Below are 19,853 nucleotides of genomic sequence, written 5' to 3'. Positions count from 1 at the left end.
TCTTCCTGGTAAAAGGGAGTTTTTCCTTCCCACTGTCACCAAGTGTAGTCATGTGATTGCTGATTTTCCTTTCCAATACTGTAGGTCAGGGGTGGGGGAACTCGGGCCTCAAGGGCCGGTGTCCTGCAGGTTTTAGATATGTCCCTGATCCAACACAGCAGATTTAAATGGCTAAATTAACTCTTCAACATGTTTTGAAGTTCACCATAAGCCTGGTAATGAGCTAATCATCTGATTCCGGTGTCTTGATCCATGGTGAGATCTAAACTCTGCAGGACACCGGCCCTTGAGGCCTGGAGCTCCCCCACCCCTGCTGTAGGGTCTTTTCCCTACAATATAAAGTGCCTTGAGGCAAATGTTGTTCAGAATGTGTTTATACTTAAGATCAAAAAACAAAACAATTGTTTTTATACATAATATAAAAACACTTGATCAGACGTGTGGCCCTCGAACTAAAATGAGTGATGCACATGGATGCCTGGTTTTACAGTAGTTTCTGATTTGGAAATAATTTTCGTACCCTGGTTTTTCCTAGCCATACAAAGTTCTGCTGTACTCTAATTCTGCATCACACACACAATGGCATACCATAGTTCTAACACTAAAGGTAGGTGGATCAGTCCAGATGTTGATAGTTGGTTCCAACGGTGGTATTTGTATCAGATCGATACTTTCGTTCTGTCCTCTTATTTTATTTATAGCCTATATCACATTTAAACAACACAATGATCCAAACTGCTTTGGATCAGAACCCAGTTTTCAAAATATGTGGAAAGCTGAAAGGTGTGTTTTGTTGCGTTAACTAATTATTGAGGAAAGTCAAATTCATAAATCACAGCACACTCTCTCTACATAAGCTGCAATACTGGCCCTGTATTTACTTTGTATCAGATCAATACTAACTAAAGTATTACACAGCACTACTTAGTATTAAAGATAGTCATGTAATGATAACTTATGTAAATTCATCAGAACAAACGAGAAGAAAAAATCAAAATTGTTGTTTACCCTGCATTGTGACACAACTCTGTTCCCATTATTGCATGTTGACTGATGCAATTCAGCCTCAACACAGGCTGCACATGCAATAACATGCTGGGATCATGAAAAACAGCTGGTGCTAAGAACTTTAACAGAGCTTCTAATCCTTTTATGAGCCGAGGTAAAACGTGCCACGTAGCCTGCATGACAACAGCCTGTAATGAAATGCAGCTGTTCTGTTCCTCCAGCAGTTGCTTTGTTAGGTTTATTCCTCCGTTACATGCGCAGCGGTCGACTTTAATGTCCAGCTTTGATGCCATCATGCGCACATGGTGTACGAAGTGTAGTTTGTAGTTCTGTTAGGTTCCTCATAGGCCAAGTACAAGAATCATGTTTTCTGTTCACAGGTGTACCCTTCCTCTTTGCCCTGTGAGAGCAGGGACAGACTCCTGCCCCCACTGTAACGCTGAATTGGATAATGATGTTAAAAAATGGATGGAATTTTTCATTTTACATAAAAGAGGAAAAAAACATGATCTGTTTGACTTTGGAGATATTAAAGACATGTTTTCTGTTAAAGCTCACAAGCATTTCTGGGCCTATGGCTACAATGGAAATATAAAAAGGAGTAAACCTTTGACTTTTAAATAAAGATGACCTTTCACCTCTCTTTCTTCGGTAAACCCATAAGAATAAGAGATGCTTCTGCCTGTATGTCCATATTATCAGCTTTTGCCGCTGCCTTCACTGCTGAAATTTATCCAGGCTCACAGAGGAAATAAAGAGCGGACTGCATTAATCTGTGCAGCTCTGATTAAACGGTGGGCTTTGAAGACTAGTCTCCAGGGAGACAAATGCCAGATCCGGAGGGATATTAAACACAGCTTTGACCCAAGATGATTTTTAATCTGACCCGAGATTCATGAATGGCAGGTGCTGTCCACAGAGGAAGATGGCAGTTTTCATAGGTTTTGTGGTTTTCATAACTACTCTTTAGTGCATATGTTATTCTCATAGACTGTATATAAATGTTGGAATAACCACCGTCATGTAACCCATTGGTTGTTGACAGTTTGAAACATCAATGTCAGCATTTTAAGATCTGCCGTTATGAGTTTTGGAGCTAAAAGTGAGACTGGAGCCTTTTATTGTTAACAAATGCTGGTATTAGCAAATTGCATCAGTATTTATCTGGTAATTAATGTTAAGCAACACACTAATAAAATACTTGAACTTTACTCACCCCAAATGGCAACCTGCCCTTGAGCTCAGATATTAAAGGAATCAGTTACCATGTTAAATTTCATGACAGTACAGAAAAATACAAAACAAGTACGGCTGCCAAGGGTTGCCAGCAGGAAGCGTCTTCTCTCCAGAGAATTTGGTCGCATGGTTTAAGCTTGCAAACTTGCATCTGAACAAGCCACAAGACCTCTGGAACAATACTGTCCGACCGTTGAGACTGAAGTGAAGCTGTTTGGTCATAATGAACAGCATCACATTTAGGATAAAGCAAAAGCATATCAACACAAAGACCTCATACCAACTGTCCTGCACGGTGGCGGAGGCCTGATGATTTGGGTTCATTTACTTGGGCGACTTGCAGTCATCGACTCAAACAAGAACTCCTCTGTATAACAAAGTATTCAAGTCAAATGTGAGGCCAAAAAACGATGAATGAAGGTATAGCAGTCCAGCCCTTACTCTCAAATACTAGTGCTTCTACAGGCTATTGATTCATTTTATATGAATCACAAAGCCCCTGTAAAAACTTTGTCTCACATAATCAGCAATAATAGTCATAATAACAACAATAGTAGTAGTATTACCATTAGTGTTAGCATTATTTAAACTGCTGGAATAAAAGAAAAGAAAACACCTTTCAGATAAAAAATATATATTTCGAAACCCTTCGCATGGTGTAAATTGTCTCACTGCCGGCAGACTTGTTGTTAGCAAGTAATTATAAGAGTTTATGTAGAGGTTGGAGTGATAGGTGGAGCGAATAAAGTGGAGCCTTTGATCAAACTCCTCAGTAAAATAACTATGAAATTAAAATCCAACCCACTCTGCACCCCACTGGGGATTGGGGTGTCTTTGGAAGTTTTTGTCAAATCATAATCGTTCCCTTGAGTCGTCATGTTAAGTGGAAGGAGTTCAGCGTTGGATACAGTCAGCGACAGAGACAGGATTAAAAGAAGAAATATACCGAGTCTTTTGAAAGTCATTATAACAGATTGGAGCATGCGAGTGGCTCAATAGGATTGAAAGTTCACAGATGGAGCAGCAGCAGTGTCAGCATCACTACGTCCTTCCTGACCAGTAAGAGACCGGCAGACGCAATCTCCGTCTCATCCAATAGAGGGTACTGTTTAGTTTCGCAGGCAGACCAAACATGCTTATATCCTCCTCTAAGATCAGAATGCAGCCCAGGTTTTCTTTCTCCCCCTCCTCCCCCTCGTCCTCTCGCTGCTGCTGCTCATGGTGACATAGTCAGTATGCCTCCTAATACACTGCCTTGAATCATCATGACCCCTTTCAGTTCCATCCAGTGCTGTCCGCACAATGAACCCTCGCCCGTCTAATTTTCTTTCTGTGGGTGCTCAGTCTGCGATTGCTTGTGAATGAAGATGACACAGCTGTCTTTTTCTTCACCGTCTAACAGCCAGACAGCGTGTTTGCTGCCTCCTTCTACCGATGCGTTTATCACGCCTGTTTGAGAACCGCATCAGATCAACTCCCATGTGTTGATAGCAGCATATTCAAATATTTTATTTGAATATGCTGCTTGTAGCTAGTTCGGTGTCTTTTTGACTTTCTGTAAACAGTTAGTGTAGATTTTCTGGTCTGCAGGTTGGTGTCAATGTCAGGTTGCATTATTTGATGCACAGCAGGGTTTAACATTCTGAACCCCTCTGTCAAAACGGCATGCAGCAGCAGTGGTGGGACTCTGTTCAGTGTGTTGGCAGACTAGACAAGTCGCTGGGGAAAAAAAACATAAAGTCTCTCCGTATTTCAAGAACACGAGGCGTATCTAAAAATGGATTTGGTTCAACCACAGGAGGCCTCCAGACAGACTTCACAAGAAGCGCTTAGCAAAGTGCGGACACTGAGAAATACTATGTAATGTCCTGAATGGGTGTGCTGAAAAAGGTAGGGATTGATGCCCAGACTGGGGGTTTTTGCGGAGTGGAGTTTTATGCAACTCCTCGTGGAGGCGGTGCACTCTGAGGGCACCATCCTCAGGTGGCTGCTGTTTGAATTTCCACTTTGCTGTCAGAATGGCATCATCACAAAGCGACAGTATATGGGGTTAATGCTTTGATCTAGCCAGTCTATTTGTGTCAGCGCCTTTCAGCATCATCCTTCTGATCGGCTTCAAGTTCTGTCAAGAACGCCAAGGCAGGAAATTGTAGGACATTACACATTATGTGAAGTGGTGACATTTATGGCTGGTGATAAAATGCTGGCAGTGAGCCTGGCTGGGGAAAATCAGGTCAGTGTTAAAAAAGAGATTGTCGATTTGACTCGTACTGAAGCGCTTAACCTTATGTTTGAAAGCTGTGCGTCTTAGTCCCATAGACACTGCAATATTGAGAAATATTGAGCAACAATGATGCAGCTTCGCAAATCTTTTATGTAACACTTGAAACAGTCTGAAGGCCTGTGCCTGACGACCTGAGCTGTCTTCTACAATATTTGATAAGCAGTCCAGAGAGGCACTGCAGAGTAAGGTCACATGGGGTGTTACTGGCAAAAAGTCATAGAAACAAAACTGAAAACAATTTGTTGAAGAAAACTTGGGCCACTTGTTTAACTAAAGGGCGCCCTGGAGTGGCACAACCCCACAAAAAGACAGAAACATGGTGTGATGTATGGATGGTAAACCTTTCATGGGAAAAACGTTGGTCGTACACTGCAAGCTCACGAGAAGTCTACATAGAGGGGGCAACCCCCAAAACAGGAGTGGTTTTACAAGTGAAGGCCACTGACATGTCTTTGAATTCTGCCCTCTGTAGGTCGATCATTTTATTTTCTATTTGTTTGTTCCTAACACATTACTTAGTCTGTATATCAGTATATATATCCAGCATGACGTTTTTTCCTCATTCAGAGTGGATGTTTTCAAAGTTTTCCTTCACTTGCAACCAGGCTGTATTTTGTTAGCGCCATAACTACAAATCTATAATTTGCTTCCGTGCAACCACCATATTTGCTATGGGGCACCCATGTCTTATATGCATGTTTATAGAAGTGGAGGTCTGCCCACAATTAAAATCATCATCTAGGATGTGCTACATCCTGGTTAGATGGACATAGATAGAATTTTATGATTTTCTTATGACCCTGATGGGTTCTCGGTCCAATCTGTAGCACTTCAGCTAAGATGCCACCAGCTGACATCCAGTTCTTTACCTTAAAAAAGCATCACGGGCCATCCAGTGTAATAGAAAAAAGTTTCATTGATAGCCTTTCTGCATGTGACACTCCTATGAAGTACACTTACTGACTTTACTCACCATGCTGGCAGCATAGGGCCTGCCTGCTTCCCTGAGCCACTCAGCCTAATGGCGCTGGAGGGTCTTGTTTATAACAGTCCCGTGCTTTTAGAGGCCATTTCCAGAGATGCGACCTGCTCTTTGCGCCGGGTTGTAAAAAGTGTGAATGGGAGACTAATAAAGGTGCAATTATAGCGATTGTGTGTGTGTATGCGGTGATACTGCCTCTGAGTGGGTCTGTGCATGTGTGCGTCCTGTGGCTGAGGAGGCAGGTTGCCTGGATGCTTTATGAGGATGATAATGGATTGTTTGGCCACAGTGAAGAGGCACATGGGAGAGGATCTGCCTGAGATACCTGTCCATGCAAAAAAACAGACATATAGTAATTATTCTAATGGCCAAAAGCAAAAATAAGCAACAAACTGAGTGCGCGCTTCACTTCAGCTCTGAAAAATAAATACATTCAGCATTTCTCTGTCTGAAGCCTTCAAAAACAGCTAAATAACACAAGCTCCTCTGTTGTGGCCACTTAAGCTTTATTGATTTAAGCTTCAGCTGGAAGAACATAAAGTTGAAATGTAGCTTGAGAGAACATGCTATGCATGGCTGAAAACTGCTGCTGTGGGAGGCCAGAAAAAAACAAAAATCCCGTGCCACAAGCAGCGTGCTTTCAACACAAGAATAGATCTCCTGTCACTATTTTAAATCAACAGGCAGGACTCACTGAGCTTGCTGGAAAGGTCTAGAGAGCTGCATTCTAACGTGTACGGGACATGAATTACTGAGACATGGCATATACATTATAAATGAATGCACAAGATGGAGGGTGCAAATATTAAAAGAATCAAACCTTTCTAAAGATGTGAACTTCAGGTTTACCTCATGCTTTCAGAGGAGATTAATAAAAGCTAACGGCCTATATAAGCAAACCACACACACACACACACACACACACACACACACACACACACACACACACACACACACACACACACACACACACACACACACACTTTTCTCTTTTTAGCTTATTTTCTGTTTGAGGTTGAATTTAAAATGTAAACTCAACAGTCTGAATTTAAAGTGATGTCTCGTCTCTCAATAACCACTCGTACCATGCTGAAATTCTTACTTGTTTTACTGCAGTGCTTCTTAATGTGGGAGGGGAAATGCTTTGAAAATGAAGAACAGATTAATTTTATTTTTTCCCACCATTTCATTTAGTACAGTGGCGCTGTTGGTTTAGCTCGCAGATGTGCAGAATCAAAGCCAAATGCTAGCATAGTTCCTAAGAGAACAAAAACAACAGTGTTTAACGATGGAGAGTGGGGTGGATTTTAATTCCATCATTATTTCATCAATCATTTTGGGAGTTTGGAATATTTAAGGCTTTGTTTTTTCAAAGCTGTATGGTACTTGTGACTAAATTGTCTTTTGGCAAGACAAAATTACTGTATCTGTGGACTCCTTCAAAGTGCACTTTCTGAACTGACCTGATCAAACAATGTTATTTGACATAACAAGACTGAAATTCTAAAGGCTTGCTAACAGCCTCTACAGACTACAGTGGCAAGACTGTGACACTGGAGTATTGGGGGTCTACTTTTCTACTTTTTAGTACAATAGACAGTGAAGTGGTTACACATCGATACCTACCCTGCTGAGCAATAGTTTGTACAGGGACAAACGTTTAGACAAACCTCCACCTGTAACCTGCATCAAACTGCTCGACCCAGGAGTAATATGAGGGCAGCTAGCTTAGCTAGCTTCATGAATAGCTGTTAGCTTAGCTAGCTTCATGAATAGCTGTTAGCTTAGCTAGTTTCATGAATCAGATTTGCTAATTTCTATTTCAGGGGCCGTAGCACTGCAAAGAATGTTAGTTCTTTGTAGAATTTTAGGAGGGTCGTATCTGAAGCTTTATAGCGCTCAAGAATAGCTGTTTAAATTAAATTTGGTTTTAAGGAAAATTGACAAAAATGAAAAAGAGTTTGCTGACTTTTGATAAATGCTTTTAGTTGTTTTTTTGGGTTTATTAGGGTTAGATGAAACTTTAAAGCCTCGGTGTCAAGTACAGAACTGCAGGGAGGTGGAACTGAGGCTAATTAGCTAGGTCAAGTTAAAAAAAAATACACTTACTGGCATCTCTAAACCTCACTAATTTGCACGTTCTTCCTTTTTTTCTTATCATTCAGGGCTAATCAGGTGTTCACCACCTGATGGCGAAAATGGCAAAAATGTCAACATTTCTCTATTGCAAATATAACTATTCCTAACTTCCTAACTATCACACAAAGTTTTTTGAACATCTAGAATGGAGTGGGGAGCATTAACACTTTAGTCACTGGACATTATACCCGCTTGTCCCCCATATAACATCAAGAACCACTGAAGAAGCTCCAGGGTCATGAAGAACCCCGGAGCTGCTGATGAATGATCTTGCATTTGTTACTACAATGTGCATGAAGATGATATCAGTAATGTTAGTGGGTGGTAGAAGAAAAACACAAGTAGAGATTCTCTAACAAGTATGACTCAGGCAATGATCAAAAGCTCTGATTCCTTCCAAAGCCAAAACCTCACTGGCTGAGCCTGCAAACATCAGGCCCTGCTCAGGGGTGAGATGAGTCCTTCGGATCCAGTGGGTAATGTGGTGGACAGCTCGTCTTTCCCGTTCTTTCTCTTGATCCTTGCTCTTTTGCCGCCATCCTGTTGACCGAAGCCTATAATTTGGAATGTGTATAATGGATAAATTAGCTGTCAACCAATAAATCTGCAGAAAAGGGAGCCACAGAGGTTCATGCGATCTGACCCAGGAAACTGTGCGGAGAGAATAGTTTAGCGGCTGTGGGAGGACGGGCTGCAGTGAGTTACGGCTCTGCCGGGCCATAAACAAAACACAGGAAAAGGGGCCTTTGAAGCTAACAAGACCACGCAAGGGTCAAAAACGTACTCAGAGGAATTTAATGTGTCTTTAGTATTCAAAGAGTTGGCCCACATTTCGTATTCATTCAAAGGACAGAAGAGGAAAGGCTGTTAGATGGAAAGCAAAGATACATTTCACATTATAAAGCTCTCATTTGGCCAAAAGCTATAATACAGTGTTTCATTCTAAGTTCTGAATTTTTTCTTAAATGAAGAAATTATATTTCTAGGTTCATTGGCAACCCCTGATAGTAGATGTCACTTCTGAAAGTCAGTCCTGTTTCTGCCGGCCGTCTGTCTAATTAAAGAGAAGATTAGGTGGCACACCGGCTTTAGCAGACAGGGAACTTGCTGCCTTATTGCCCGTCCTGACCTTTTAGCAAAAGTGCAAAGAAATGACTTGAAGACAGAAGCAGGAGCAGCAGGCAGTGATGGTGCCACGGTGCAGCTGTATCAAACCCCGGTGAAGGTTTCTTAGAGTTAATTAAGAACCTTTCAAAATATTCTTCCTTCCCTCTTTGACTCAAACCATACAACTTACTTTTTATCTTTTCCTGTTTCTCTGCGAGTCTCTTGACAGCCCTGTCTTGCTGCTGGATTTTTATATAAGAATCCAGGGTTTTGCAAAATATTGCCTTCCATTCTCGTCAGCCTCTTTGACTTACTGTGTGAGTAAGTTAGTTTTCATTCCAAGCATGTAAAATTTATGGCTTTAAGTAATAGCAAGAGGATCTGTCACTCCTAAATCGTTACATATGAACACTTGTTAATATATTTGTTTTTGGTAACACATTGGGTTAGTGTTATCTTTCCACATCCACTCTTCGTGCTGAGAAAGGAGCATATTTCAACCCAAACCACAATGTTTTCCTAAAGCTAACCAAGTAAAGTAAGAATTTGTTGAGGATTTTCATAATTTATATGTACAGACTTGGATGAAATTCCTTTGTCTTCACTGATGAATGCCTGGAGTCTGGAACCCATGGACATCCCAAAATGCTCCGTTTTCCATCCCTTGAGATGACCTGCTAAGGCTATAGCCACCTTCAGTTGCTGCTTGTTTATGGGACTTTCTGCATTGATTTTTGTCTTCAGTAGCTGGAAAGCATGCTGTACTGGGTTGAGATCAGGCGTCTGATTTGGTCATTGAAGAAAACCCATTTGTTTGCCTTGAGAAACTCCAGGTTGCTTTTACAGATTGCTTTGAATCAATATCCATCTACACTGTGACGCTGTGGCTGATCTGTTCTGCAGCATTTGGCTGAATCTGAGCAGAGTATAACTCTGTATACATCAGAATTCATCCTTCGATCTGTGTCATCCAGTTCCATGCAGCCATACATGACCAGTCCATAATAGTTTATTAACACCATGTTTGACAGATCATGTGTTGGGCCGTGAGTTGTTCCTTTCCTTTTCTACACATTTTCCCATCATTCTGGTACAAGATGACCTTGGTTTCATCCCTCCAAAGTATTTTTTTCATGACTGGATGGATTTGGTTTTCTGGCTAGATCTGATCTTATTTCCTAATCTTGAGTGTAACCAGCAGTTTGCAACTTGTTGCTCTTTTTAAGAAAGTACAACATTGCTGATTTGGCCACTTCTAACATTTTTGCTGTCTCTTTAGTAGGTTTATATTTTATTGTCTTATATTTTCAGTCTCAATAAAGAGACAATTCCTTAGGTTTTCGTATGTAAAATAACACAAATTCAACAATTTGAACCAACTCCAGATTTATTATCTGCCCAGTTTGCCACTGAATGATGAGGGAGCTGGTCTCACCTGACCATGGAACTGCTTCTCTGTCAATTATCCAGGTCCCTTTGAGCCTCTAAAAGTGGGGGACTGCGATTCTTACTGCAGTGCTTTTCAACAGAGGTGGGTGGATCAATAAAACAAATACAGATAGATAATAAAATATAGATATGCATAGATAGGTTTATACTTTTTGTATGAACTTTTAGACACATTCTTTTGAACAAAACGAACATTTTATGTCACTTTAATGTAAATTTATTTTTTAAAGTCACATAATAAGAGATAAACCAATGATTACACTGGGAATAGATGATGTTTCTTCCAAATTCCCTACAAATGTCATTAGCATGGAGAACAAAAAGTGCATGTGTGTGTGGGAGTGATGGGGCGACTCACCTCACAGCTAGAAAATCCCGGGTTCAAAGAGCAGTTTGTGGGTTTTCTCTGGGTGCTCCAGTTTGTTAGGTTAATTGGTGATTCTAAATTGGCCATCAGTGTGGTTGTGAGCGTAAATGTTTGCCTATTTGCGTTTCCCCCGCAATGGATCGGCAACCTCTCCAGGGCGTCTTATAATTCAGTTTAATGAACTCATTATGAATTAACTTCACGTCTATGTTTGTAGTTAATAAAATGTAGGTGTTACTGCTTTGTGAGCACACATTCTAACATCCGTTCCCATATTTCAGTTCAGTTCCATTCAGTTTTATTCATATAGCGCCAGATCACAACAACGCTGACCTCAAAGCACTTTATATTGTAAAGTAAAGACCCTACACCATTACAGAGAAAACACAAGAATCAGACAGCTCTCTATGGCCAAGCTCTTGGCAACAGTGGGAAGGAAAAACTCCCTTTTAACCAGAGCCAGGCTCGGGGAGGGGGATGCATCTGCTGCCACCGGTTAGGGGTGAGGGGGGCAGGATACACTGTGGAAAAGAGCTCGAAATCAAACTGTCAGGTTCCTGGATGCTGTCTGAGCTCATATCCTGAGGAGGTAAATGACATACATCCTTGTGGATTTTATTATTCTTTTTATGTACCCGATCACTGTCCACCGTATGGAGAGTGATTCATCTCTCCTGACTGTCTCATACTGCATGATTTCACAGCAGATGCGTTGAAGTGATAAAATGCATTTAAAAGCAACACACAAACACATGTCATTCGCAATTCCCCAGCTCACTCAGAAAAATTATGGTTATAGTTTTTACACAGAAAAAATCCACTCGTGTGTGTGTTCTTCTTATTTTTGGCTTCCGGGACCTGTCTAAAAAACTACATATGAGTTAATGGTAAAACAGGTCATTCCGTCAAAGTACATAGTAGCAATAACTAAAAAAGAACCCACATGAAACCATAAATCCACTTTTCTTAATATCTACCAGGGTTAGCGCGGTAATCTTAATGATCAGTCATGCAAGTCAAGGTCAGAACAATCGCTCTCAATACGGATGCCTACTTATTAATTTAAAAGAAAAGCACCAAAAAATTTTGCTGGGCTCCAGTTTCACATCTGCAGTACTTTTGGGGTTTTAGTTTTAAGTTTTATTGTGAAAAATCAAAGTCCCAGAGGGCACGATTCGACAATTGAGCGTTCCCTTTTTTCCACTGATGTTGAGACACAAACATGTGGTTCAGCGATTCTTCCTGTTTATCCAGCAGCTTGTTCTCTTTAATCCAACATGTGCAAACACAGTCTCAGCACATGCTGAACTCGCTGGAGCGATGCCGTGCCTCCGAGGATCGTCACACCGAGCAAAAAGATGGAAAAAGTTGGCCATGTTAATGTAGGTCAAGTACATGGTTTTTGTGTGTGTTCTTTTTTGGCAAGACGTGAATGAGATGAATTCTATTGTTATGTGTCAAATCTCATATAGAGGCAGTATCAGTCTGCTTGTAAATATTGGCAAGCTGAGGTGGAGTTTCCAGACTTATCGAGCAGGTATGACCATTTTCGTCTCCATAGTGAGACAGCATTGGGATCGGCAGCGCTCGCAGGAAGCAGAGGAGCCGCCTCCTTATCAGTTAATGGGTAAGTGCACCGGAATGTCGGCCTCTTCTCCACGCTGACATTTAAACTGATGAGTCCCTCAGTCCAAGCCAAACACTGGACTGTCAAACCATGTGGGGAGGGGAAGAGCAACACTTTCATCCCAACGATAATAAAAACACATGGAGGTAGCAAAACAGGTACGTGATCAGATAATCTCCAAGGAGTCTGTGATGCTGGTGGTGGGGCAACCCAGAATTGATGCTATATCTTATAGTTTGCCTTGCATGCCACATTGTTATCTCCTATTAAAAGAGTGTGCACGGAGATTTGTACCCAGACATAAATCAAGAGGCTTGGGTTCGGTCAAGCGTAAAGAGCTTGGAGTCATCAATTATACTCTACCAGACACAGAGGGAGAGGCTGAGCTTGCACCCCTCATTATCATAATCATCCCTCATAAGTGATGCAGACTGAAGAATGGAGACGAGAGAGATTCATGAACTATCCAGACTGACTAATAATACAAACTGAAGACAGCACTGCCAGTTCATAAAGGAATTTTAAGTCAGTCTTTTTGTGATAGGCTACAGAAGGGAGGAACATGTACACCGATAAGGCACAGCATTATGACCGCCTGTCTGCCCGCCCCTTTTTGCTGCCAAAACAACCCTGTAGCTGGCCTCCAAGATGATAGCAGTAAATCCTGTAAGTTGTGAGAGGGGCCTCTATGGATTGGACTCATTCGTCCAGCCCATCCCATCCCACAGAGGCTCGACTTGATTGAGATCTGGGGAATATGGAGGCCAAGTCAACACCTCAGGGTGAACTATCCTGCTGAAAGAGGCCACAACCATCAGGGAGTACCAATGGTAAATAGACTTGTTCCTTTATACTGCTTTTCTACTGTTCTCGAGCATTTCATACAAGCTTCATTCGCCCAATCCCTCCAAGCAATTTTTCTATACCTGAAGTCCTCACACACATTGATGCCTCCAATGAATGCATCAGAGAGCAACTTGTAGTTCAGTATCTTGCCCAAGGATAGTTTGGCGCTACTTTGGAGCTGCCAAGAATTGAACCACCAACCTTTGGTCCTTGTCAAACTTGTTCAAATCCTCACGTCTGCACATTTTTCTTGCTTTTAACATGAGATTTGAGGACAAAATGTTCATTTGCTCCCCCATATATTCCCCCACCTCCACCAACAGGGGTCATGATGTAGAGATAATCGGTATCATTAGGTTGTATCAGTATCACCATGATGTGCATGTTTCTGTTAGCTTGACACACTGACTAAGCAGGGTTTGGCAGGACATACTATGGGGTATATATGAAGTTTTGGAGCTTGACGAATATTTGATCCCCTAACAAAAAGAAGATATTACAACCTTTGTTTGCAGTTTTGAGCACTCTTTTATACATATTTGTTAAATCTCTTGGGACCAGCACAACAAGCTGAATGTTTGCATATCTAAACCCAAATGGAAGAAATTTCTTTAAGTTATTGTTTAGATGAAGTCTCCTCCAGCTGCTTTGACTGTGCCAGAGGTGTCATAGCTTTGGAAGAAACAGTGGCGAAAACACACATACTCAGTATTTTTTCTAAATCATGTAGTCTACGTTCATCAGACAAGACTGTATGTTTATTAGATACTTGCTGCACAAAACAGCTTACAACTGAATAAATATCTACATTTTAACAAAGCGAACAGAGTTCAAATGGCAGGAAAATGGGCTCTAGTATTCACTTTCAGACCCTACACAATAATTAATTGACCTGCTAAAGTAAAAATATCTACATATTGAATGTCCAAACCCTCAAATTGATCAGTCTTTAAATGGACTCATCTGTGAGTAAACACGTTAAATGCATGTTACTCCTGCCCTTGTTGTTGTCGTCTCATTAAAAAACAACGGTGCACTGAACAACTAAGGTGACGACAAAGTGGATCAGCAGAGGGTGAGCTGCTTTTGTCCTCGGTAACGAGGCGCTGAGCTGATAATTGAAGGATCATACGGGACTGAGGCGACAAGGTCTCTGTAACAGATGGTAGGAGTCCGGCGTCAGATAAATAAACCATCAGCCCAGCATGGGGACATCACCATAAGACAAAGCTTATTGCCAGCATTACAGACAGCGTGAAACGACCCATCAGATCTGAGCTACGAGCTGATGGACCACTTTTCTTTGGCTGAGGAAAAGATAATGGAGGGAAGCCACTGTGAGATATGTAGAAAAGGCTGTCAGTATGTAAATCTTTGTTGTCAACCTTGAGCCCCGTCAGACTTGGACAGCAGGGATCTCTACTGACTGGACTGTTTTATGTTAATGCCAGCCTGTCATGCTGTTGCCCTACTTGGGTTCTGATATGAAACGCAGACACAGCCAAAACACTTTTTGCCTCAGGACTTCTGCTATCATTACTACTGGCTGGCAGATGAATGGATGCTTCTGTGATACCAGTAAGACTTCATCCTAGATTGAAAAAAAAAAAAAAGTATTCCAAGAGAGGGAGGGTGCCTTTGATACCACATGCTAAAATCAAAAACGTGTTACTCGAGATATTGAAACGGACTAAGCAGCACAGCAAAGAAATCTATTTAAAGTTGGATTTGAACTGAATGAAATTCAGCAGCGTTGCAGCCTGAGAGATCTGATGGATTATTAAGCTCTCCAGCCTAAATGCACTGCTGTGTGCCGTGAAGTTGAAATGTCTCTGATACTCTTTGTATAAACATCAAAATGCTATCACTATCATCGCTAATATCACAAGGAAAAATGTAAATTACAGTTACTGACTAACAGACGCATTGTTCACAAATCATTAACAACTTTAGTGAAATAGCTACTCAAGCTTTTAGGAGCAGATTTGTAGCAACATCACTCTGTACTGGTGAGAAATTAGGTTGGGCTGAGATGTTTTAAATAAAATAAAAGTCATGTGCTGTTTAAACAAACTATTGTAGCCTTTGTAGGTTACAGTCTCCAAACCAAAAAACTCAACTAAACAAAGAACAAACGTAGTGCTGCCAGTCAGACTTCTAGCCGATGCATGTGTGGTATAAATCTGAAAATCCTACGTGACTTCCTTTAACACGATTTTTGGAAAATGCAACCTCTGACCTCGACGTCACTGAGATTCAAACCTGTCTGAGATTTTTAGTAGACTGATCTATGGTAGGAATTTCAAAATCCTACATCACCTTTTGTTGAGTTATTGTTTTCACAAACTTTGATCTCCACACCACCAACCTGTCCGCCCGTGTGGTGGGGTAACGACAATACCCCATCGGTAAAAACCTCAAAAACTAAAAAATAAATGAATAAAATTAACAAAACATTTCTTGTCAGAGTGTTTTTGCTATACGTTATTAATTAGTGGACCTTTTAATAAAGAATATCACCAAAACAAAAATTCTTTGCTTCCACAAAGAGAGCTGTGTAGAGAACTGGCTCTACACAGGAAAAAAAGAGGGGGAGACAAAAACGAGCATGAGGACGGGAACATCCAGGCTCTAGTTTGAGAAAAAAGATGCCTCGTTAATTTTTCCAAATGGTAACTTTTTATTGAAAGGCACCTGTAAGAGCCAGAAAGGGAGTAGCACGTACTGTTGTGTGGAAATGTCCCGTTTTCTTTCATGTCTTTGAACAAAAACACTTTCTGTGCATTTTCAAACTTGGTTCAAAAACCTTAATCGACATGAATATTTTGACTGGAGTCTTGCACCATCTACTTTGGTCCAACCTCCCCTTATTGAGTAAAAATACTTAAATGCTAAAATGCCAGAAGGAAATAAACAACATCTCTTATAAATGACAAAATTCTCACAAGTTTTCAAAGCTCGTCATATATAAAACAATAATTTATTATTTCTCTCATTTTACAAGACATCAAATTGGGTGGTTAACTAAAGATTTGCTTAAGCTGTTATTCTGACCAATACATGAAACCCTACCAAAGCAACTACAGTGTGTGCTTGAACAAACAGACATTTCAGTTTCAGCAACGTGAGAAATGTCTTTCTCTAAATATACGTACATACATGGTGATATCACGTTATGATGTTCTCTACATTATGTAACAGACGGTACATCGCTGGTGGCTTTAAACTTTGGGAGATCAGCACCATTCAAGGGAAAGCAAAACAACAAAGTGAATTTGATACAAAAGTTGGATTTTTTTTAATTTACAAAAAGTCCTTTTGAAAAGGTTAAGCGTTTCACCTCGCAGGAAAATATTGTTTTGGTAAAAGCATTACGTACACATTACAGCAAAAATACTGAAGAGATATATAGTACGAACAAAATAATGTAAAATAGTGTAAATGCTGGCTTTTTAATGTATGGCACACTGTCTTTACACACTTTCAAAACCTTCCAAAAAGTCAAATATTGTATTTGTGTTTCAAAAAAATCTTCAAAAAAGCAGGCACAAAGGTAGAAGAGATTATTGAATTATGCTTCCAAAATCTTCCTCATACACGGTCTCCTAATCCAACTCACTCGAGGTCCAACCGTTGTTTCAGGAGCCCTCTTTTCACTGCAGTGGGGAAAATGCTCACACAGAAAAGGTGTTTATTTCCTATTTACACGTGTTGCCACCTTGAACGAGGCAGGAATCTGTACCCCAGCTGTTAGAGTCCTATGTACAGACCATTACACTCAAGTCTCTTCTCCTCTAGCAGGCCTGAACAGGACTTAGACCGTAGTCACAGACAGGAGGGAGTTGTACACCCTCGTGCCATCTGGTGACTTGGTACCATGGGTGAGAAGTTCTTGAATGGTCATCCAGTTGTCAAATATTTTCTTATTCCTCTTTTTCATCATCTTTTTGTGGCTGAGTTCGATGATGTTCGGCTCCTTTTTGTCCTCCAGGGTGGCCTGCTCCTTCAGACAGTCGGCTCGGCTCTGCTTCATGAACTCGCGGCGCTGCCTCTGCTCCTTGGCACGCACCGCGTGCTGCTTCCTCTCTTCCTTGCTCCAGTAGCGGCCCATCTTCAGCTCGCTTATGGCGTCGTCATCTGTGGTCATACCGCTGCGCTCCTCGTGAATCCGGAGGGCGCGTTCCCTCAGCAGCTTGTCCCGGACGGGCCTCTTGGTGATGTAACGTGTGCCGTCGCTGCGGATCTTCACCTTCCACTCCATCTTAGGCTCCAGGTCGCTGGGGGTAATGGGATCCCGACACATGCTGACCAGGCTCATCTGGCTCTGAGCGTACTCTACGGCTGACTTCTGCTGGATCAGCTGCATGTAGCTCTGGTAGTGCTGGGCATGGGCGGGGATGTGAGCGTGCTTGTAAGGTGAGTGCGGCTGAGAGAAGCCTCGCCCGCTCTTACTAGACTCTCCGGGCTTTCTCTCTTTGCCCTCTGCCTGCAGTGCTCCATCTGGATCCTTGGATGAGCTTCTGCTCCGGCTCGGGCTGCAAGCTTCCTGCACAGGAGACAGGAGGGGCTTCAGCATCCTGCCGCTGGAGCCCGACGGCCCAGCTTGGTTTTCTGCTACTCTACGGAGTGAATTATCTGGAGACAGTTCCAGAGTCAGAGGGGTGCTGCGGCAGCTCTCACCAGTGTTATAGGCACTGGAGCTGTCCTTGTCAGACTTCTCTGGCAGCTCCGTGATGTCTGACAGCTCGTGGCGGCGAGCATCTATGCTAGTGTTATAGTTGCGGAAGCCGCTGTTGTGCAGCATCCAGGATTCACGGCACTGCTCCCTCAGCTGCTGCATCTTGTGGGCGCGGACGATGTTCAGGCACTCCAGCTCTATGGTGCGCAGCTCTTCATTGAGCATCTCAAGCTCCTTGTCCACACCCTCCTGGTCCTGACCCACCGCTCCACCGCCCTGCCCATAGAGGCCCTGGGCTCCACTGCTCCTCATCTGGCACTTGAGCTCCAGGAGTTCCCTGAAGCGCTCGCACTCGTCAACCGGAATGCCCAGGAAGTCGGCGTCGGCGTAGTCGACCGACATGAACGACTCGCTGCTGAAGGGCAGGTCGGTGCTACCGAGCGTGTCCTGGCTGTAGGTCAGCTTTCTGCAGCTGCCCAGCGTGTTGGAGGCCGTGGTCTGGTCATCGCCGAGGTTCTCCTGCTCAGAGCTCTCGTCGTTTCGCGTGCTCTCGTCCGTGCGGCCGACGCCGCTGTCCTTCTCGTGATGGTTAGAGAGCAGCGTGGCTGTATCTGTGGTGCCCCCATCCTCCTCGTGCTTCTTCTAAACAAAACAAGCAAACAGCCCGCACAGGGGGAAGAAATAAGCGTAACTGTTTCACAACTGTTTTTCACATTTGGACAAATATGTGCAAAACTGTTAATATCACATCTGCTTTAATTATGAGCATTCACTGCACTTTTAGTCACAAATGGACGAATAACAAAGGCTGTGTCGCTGAGCCTGAGGTTCTCCATAACAAAGACAATTTCTGTTAATGGAAAAAAACAGTTGGAAACCGCGGAGCATCTGTTCACCTCGCCAGAACGGGCTCGGCCGACATAATCTATTGATGGACATATGTGTTAGTGGAGATTGATTGTGCGTGCTCACGCTCTTCACGCTGCGCACATGTGCGCGTACCTGCTGCAGCATGCTGGCAGTGAACTGCATGGCCTGATGGTGCTGCTGCTCCAGCATATCCATGTGGAGGTCATCCAGGAAGTCGTTCCTGTCATCATCCATCCAGCCCTCATCCAGCTGAGACGCGGCGGAGAGAAGAGACGCCTCATTAGATGCAAAGTTTTACACACACACACAAAAAAGACCATCTGCTATTCAAAGTCCAAGTGCTGTTTTCAGATTTGAATCAATTTGATGTGAAATCACATTTGGTTCCAAACTAAAACCTTTATTGAGTTAACACCAATAACAGTTTGTGAAATTACCTGGATCTCTGGCCTGGCCACCAGCAGGGAGATGTTCTGGTTGCTCTCACTGGTTAGCAGTGCCACGGCATCCTCTCGATTTTGGATCTCAACACCGTTGATCTTATTGACACAGAAAGAGCCATTTAAATAAAAAAAAGCTGTTTTTGTTCACTGTCATGATATGAGATCACAGAAACATGCACACACACACGAAATCATACCTGTATGATTTTGTCACCTTCTCTAATTCTGCCATCTTTTGCTGCAATGCTGTTTGGATCAATCTAAAGAGAGCACACATTACATTTGTGAGTTAAAGTGAGCGTTATTGACGCCGACAGGCAAAGAAATCGCTGTCCGCCTGCGCCACATACCTCACTAATGTAGATCCCAGCCTCATCCTCATCGTCAGTCCTGTAACAGATAGTCAGGCCGAGCTTGTCTTGAATGTTGTCTCTGTACAAATCCACCTCCTGGAAGGACACATGCACAGATTAATAACCTACATAGCTGGAATTATTTTGGCCCATAGAGCAGAGAAACACTGTATTTATACGTCTGTGTCCCAGGACTATCTAAATGGGATCAAAACTGGGACACCAGAGAAGGAGTGATCCATCAATCTCTGTAATGAATCTTTCAGCTGGAGGCAGCAAGGCCACAGGCTCCTGACAAAGCCCTCTGACAGAATGAGAGATGATGCAGTGGACTGCAGTTGCGGAGAGTGCCATTTTTCACTTGTCAACACGTGTAATCTCACAGATACAGATAAAGATATGAGCAGCGCTCGTTTTTGGGGGCAGAGGGCAGATTCTGAAAGGGGTTAGCACTCTAAAAAACT

The 19,853-nt window shown here is 42.5% G+C and overlaps 1 protein-coding gene across 2 annotated transcripts in view; it reads right to left on the bottom strand.

The window, feature by feature from the left end:
- Window positions 1-15,993: 15,993 nt before the first annotated feature.
- Window positions 15,994-19,853, bottom strand: part of pdzrn3b (PDZ domain containing RING finger 3b) — a 119,420-nt gene continuing 115,560 nt past the window's right edge. For both annotated transcript variants that reach the window (XM_085405669.1, XM_085405670.1), the window contains 5 exons: window positions 19,387-19,485; window positions 19,234-19,296; window positions 19,031-19,132; window positions 18,726-18,842; window positions 15,994-18,365 (listed from right to left, as the gene is read on the bottom strand). In XM_085405669.1, the coding sequence (XP_085261795.1) occupies window positions 16,860-18,365; window positions 18,726-18,842; window positions 19,031-19,132; window positions 19,234-19,296; window positions 19,387-19,485 (1,887 nt within the window). In that variant the 3' untranslated portion in view covers window positions 15,994-16,859. The remainder of the gene's footprint in view (window positions 18,366-18,725; window positions 18,843-19,030; window positions 19,133-19,233; window positions 19,297-19,386; window positions 19,486-19,853) is intronic.

Source organism: Rhamphochromis longiceps, linkage group LG5 (assembly GCF_057381845.1).
Source record: "Rhamphochromis longiceps isolate RC_006_pf linkage group LG5, R_longiceps_female_GT1.1, whole genome shotgun sequence".
Lineage (NCBI taxonomy): Eukaryota > Metazoa > Chordata > Actinopteri > Cichliformes > Cichlidae > Rhamphochromis > Rhamphochromis longiceps.
Note: the sequence above shows the minus strand (reverse complement) of the source record. Positions and strands in the feature narration are given on the sequence as shown.